Raw genomic sequence first — 5,000 nt, 5'->3', positions numbered from 1 at the left:
TTGGCAACTTGTATAGCAATTTGGTTTGTGTTTGTGGAAACTGTTGTGGGAATTGGCAAGATAGTTCCTCAATTGACAGATAATTATTGTTATTATGGACAGCATGGATTTTTGAAAATTGCTATTTATAATTTGTTTAGTGTGTTGAGAAAGGATTTTATAAGACGACGACAGTAATTACGTAAAATCTAGTAATTTGGAAAGTATATGTATATGAATGAACAGAAGCTTTTGCTATTGACTAAAATGTTTTTGCAATTGACTGAAGTGTTATGGGAAAGAGAACTAACAATTTCATTTTCATAATAGGGAATATATTGAGATTTTTACCTAAGATATTAAAGAAAAATATATATGTATATATATATAGGAACAAAGCCAAAATGTAAATTGGCATGTTTTTATCTACCAGCGAATCCATGAATCAATCAAGCTGTGTTGATGTAGTAATATCAAAATTACCATGACATGCATAATTTAGCTGATACGGGGTAGTAGAGTTACATAACAATGGAATTTTACTGTTTTATTGTTTAACGAGTTATTTTCTTATATTACCTAATGTGTATATCAGTTCTGTATTAATTTTAGTTCATTTTCTTTGTTTCACAGCAGTCAAAATGGATGGAGAACTTCTGTCTTTGAAGTGGAACAACCACAGGACCACCTTCTATCATGTCATCAGTGGTCTCCGTAATAAGGTACATGTTATAATTAGTGTGTTTGGAGTTGCTCATGTGATATTGGTTTTTCTCTTTGAATGTAGGTTTCCAAAGGGTGGTGATTATTAGATATAATTTTAAAGAAAAAAAAAATTAGTTGACTTGTTCTGAAGATTTAAAGGTTTTTGGTCTGAACATGCAATTAAAGAAATAGATATAAATTGAAAGTTCAATACTGATTCAGATAATTATGTAGAATGTTTTCTTTATCTTTATAAAGGATTTTTGGTAAAGAATAGTACCTTATAATGATAGCTAGTGATTATTTCTTTTAAGTTCCTTAATCCCTTTCTCCCTCCCCCCATTTGCAGGAGACGTACACTGATGTGACGTTGGCATGCGAGGGCAAGTTCTACCCCGTCCATAAACTGGTTCTGTCTACGTGTAGTGAATACTTTAGTGATATTTTTGAACGTACTCCATGTAAAAACCCCGTGGTGGTTTTAAAAGACATACAGTGCCGTGATATAGAGTTCTTACTAGACTATATGTACATTGGTGAAGTGAATGTGAGACAGAATGAACTCTCATCCCTTATAAAAGCGGCTGAATGCCTAAGAATCAAAGGGTTGGCGGTGCCAGACGAGGAGCCAAAAAAGGCCTCCAGTAATAGTGTTAGTACAAGTGGAGTGCAACAGAGTGCGAGGCAACGGCCTGAACAACCCAGTCCGCCAGCCAAGAGACGGAAGGCAGATGACAGGCGGCCAACCTCTATAGGAACAGAACACAGCCCAGGTAGACCCCCTGGAGACCCCACTCCCACCAGCCCAGATCGCCAGAGCCATCCCCAGCACCAGCACTCAAGCACCGTAGACTTAGGCAGTGCGAGAGAACAGCCGGAGCAGCAGCAAGGTGGTGACGTGAGCACGGACATCCCAACGGTACAAATAAAGGTCGAACAAGATAACTTCGAAACCACAGGCCAAGATGACTACACCTCGGTTCAAAGTAATAGCTATGACGACGGGGGAGGGGATGATGGGGATGGCCCCCAGGGGTCTGAGGGTAACACCAATGAGTTCCCAGAGTTCCTCCAGTCGACTGTGGAAAAAGAAGAGCCTGTGGCCATGAGTGACTTTAATCCTAGTGATTTCCCCGGGCCTTCGGGTCTACAAAATGTAAGTAATATTGTGAGAAAAAAGGGGTTGGAGTTCTGTGATGAAGGCAATGTTAGCCTGTTATTTTGTTTAAGACTGTGAATTATTATTTTTTAGTGGTGAACAGTGTTCTGAGAGTAGCATATAAATTCTACAGCCTTAAACATATGAAAATGCTTTAATCAGGAAAAATGAAGGGGGGGAAAATAAGTTTGGAGAATTTTTTGTCTATGAAATCTGTAGTAATTAGTTGTCAACCAGTAGAAACTTTTTATAATTTTTGTGTTATTCTAGATATCCTTGGAAATTGTAGATTTTTTTTTGTTAACCAAAAGGGGGAGAGGAAGAGATAAAGGTCAAATGTTTGCATCCGTATAATGTGATAGGGAGGAAACCATTTGCAGAGATTTTCTCGTGGTCAAGTAGTTAAATGAAATTTCGCTAAAAGTAGCTTGTCCTTTGATATTCCATGATAGATACGATAATTTTCATAAAACATGGAAGGAATTGTAGTAAGCTTGTTTATATTTTGGTAAACAGATTAAAGAGTTGCAAATGATAGTTTTTATTGCTGTTATTGCATATGTACTCAGTGACAAGTTATAACTCCATTGTTTTTTGTTTGAAGGACATATTGTAGCTATACCCTAGGCTATTTTGGAGAAATTTCTGTGATTATTGCAACCTAAGTAGGTATTAAAGTTTTTTTTATTTTTCTTTCATGAAAGTTATTGTAATAGTTTATGTCCATGAAACCCCAGTATCAAGTAACATGATTCTGCTTCAGGGCAATAGGTCTAAAGTATAAGATATCAAATCTATACATACAAACAACATGTTACATGATATTTGTTTTTCACCTATTTCAGAGTGGTTTAGCAACTTGGGAAAGTGAAAATAGTTCAACAAACTTTGCGGAAGGTCTATCTGGGGCTGTTGCAGCTGCAGTTGCTGCAGCATCCCAGCCTCAGCGACAGCAACAACAGTTGGTGAGTGTTGAACCCTTGTCTTTGCTTTGGAGGTGCCATGACAGGAGGTGTTAAGTAGGGGTATCTTAAAAAGTAGTCAGATGTGGGATGGCTAATGTAACATAAGTTTTATGGTAAAATTCATAATGAGAAGTGTTCTAATTATTTGTGTAAATCTAGGTCTACTACTAGGAGTTACGACTTAACACCTTCATTGGCTGCTATTAGCATTTCAAAATATTTAAAGAGATACTGATTGTACTAATTTTGTATAATGTATGGTCAATTGTCATAAATGTAGTGTTGGCTCATTTTCAGGATGTAAGCAATCAGTATCCTTTAATGATTTGAAGATTAGTGAATGAAGATGAAATGTTTATGTTGAGTGTATTTCGAATGTGAGAAAAGGATTGGTCTCATTGGTAAAATCTATAAATTCTTACTGAAAGAATTGTTTATTTATAGTCTGTTAAGGAAGAAATGATATCCATTATTCCCAAATTCTTTGTTGATAATGTCAAAGAAATTCCTAGGTAGCTCCAGGAAAAAACAAAATCTAGGAACTGACTCATGCCTATAATTCATAGTTGATTGTTGGAATATACTGGCCATAGTCTAAGTAATGGCTTGTATTTATGAGACATACAAGATGTCTTTATTATCCCATTGCAGGATACATGCACTGAATTGTAGTTTTGTTTGTCAATTTTGGTTAGACGTAGATGGCGTCATAAGTGCTTAATCACCAAGGAATTGGGTACTGGGCATATCTGTTGTTCCCTGAATTTTTAGGAAAAAAGTTATATTTCTAATACTATTGTTAATAACATTATATCCATTGACATGTTATAATGTTAACAATACTAGTAGTTGTGAATATAAAAACTTTCCAAAATTTGCGGAATGGCAATTGTCTGTCTTTTTGATGACTAAACACGTTGGGGGACATTTATGTATTTCCAAAATTGAAAAACTAGATTCACACTCACCAAATCATGTATACTTACCCTCCAAGCATCAAGAGCTCATCATATACAAGTGTTTAGCTGTTGTAATACTAAATTAAACCTTGAAATGAATTGATCTAAAGAAGATACGACTTCACGCATCCTGTATTGATGAACCTATTATTCAAACTTACTTCATTTCTTCAGTTAGAATGAAGAAAGGAGACCAATCTTCTCCATTCTTGGATGTGATACGGATGTTTGACTTCCAGTGAGTGTGATATGTGAATGAATTGCATGTTAAACATTTCCTCAGGAACAAATGTGATCTTACTTGCTGCATAAGTTGTAGTTATGAAAGAGACTTTATTTATTTTTGTGTGATAGTTGTGAAGCAGTTCTGGAGACACTCATGTAGCAGAAGGTGAGTAAAGGATAACTGGTTAGAAGTGAAGCTGCAGAGATACTTGCTAAATGAGATGGGAGTGACCAATGCTGCACTGCCATTTGGCACCTCCAAACTTTCTTTTGTGTGTCTTTAGAATTTGCTAAGTATTGAGGTCAACTAAAGTTGAACTAGTCTTGATAATGATGCTATTCACTCTGAGAGACGCACACGCATGCACACAGGCACACGCACACCACACACACCACATGCACACCACATGTACACCATATGCACACCACATGCACACCACATCCACACACTCACACTACATCCTCTCCACATCCACACACTCACACAACATCCTCTCCACATCCACACACTCACACTACATCCTCTCCACATCCACACACTCACACTACATCCTCTCCACATCCACATCAAACACACCACACATCCACATCAAGCCCACCCCACATCCACATCAAACACACCCCACATCCACATCAAACACACCCCACATCCACATCAAACACACCCCACATCCACATCAAACACACCCCACATCCACATCAAACACACCCCACATCCACACCACATGCACCCCACATCCACACCATACGCATACCACACTCCACACCACACCACACCACACGCACACATCCACACCACACCACATGCACACATTCACAACACACGCACACCACACCCATACTACACGTGCACCACATCCATACCACACACACACAACATCCATACCACAGCATATACACACCACATGCACACCACACCATATGCACACCACATCCACACCACACCATATGGACACCACATCCACACCACACCATATGCACACCACATCCACACACCATATGCACACC

General features: G+C 38.0%; 1 protein-coding gene across 4 annotated transcripts in view; it reads left to right on the top strand.

Annotated features, from left to right (window-relative positions):
* LOC113808290 (protein tramtrack, beta isoform) overlaps positions 1-5,000 on the top strand; it is a 33,865-nt gene that overhangs the window by 1,206 nt on the left and 27,659 nt on the right. For 3 of the 4 annotated variants that reach the window (XM_070137593.1, XM_070137592.1, XM_070137591.1), the window contains exons 2-4: positions 613-701; positions 1,034-1,840; positions 2,689-2,808. In XM_070137593.1, the coding sequence (XP_069993694.1) occupies positions 621-701; positions 1,034-1,840; positions 2,689-2,808 (1,008 nt within the window). In that variant the 5' untranslated portion in view covers positions 613-620. Of the gene's footprint in view, positions 24-612; positions 702-1,033; positions 1,841-2,688; positions 2,809-5,000 lie in introns of all 4 variants that reach the window. The other variant, XR_011399505.1, reaches the window with a different exon arrangement.

Source organism: Penaeus vannamei, chromosome 23 (genome assembly GCF_042767895.1).
Source record: "Penaeus vannamei isolate JL-2024 chromosome 23, ASM4276789v1, whole genome shotgun sequence".
NCBI classification, from domain to species: domain Eukaryota; kingdom Metazoa; phylum Arthropoda; class Malacostraca; order Decapoda; family Penaeidae; genus Penaeus; species Penaeus vannamei.
The sequence above is the reverse complement of the archived record's forward strand: the minus strand, read 5'-3'. Positions and strand labels throughout refer to the sequence as shown.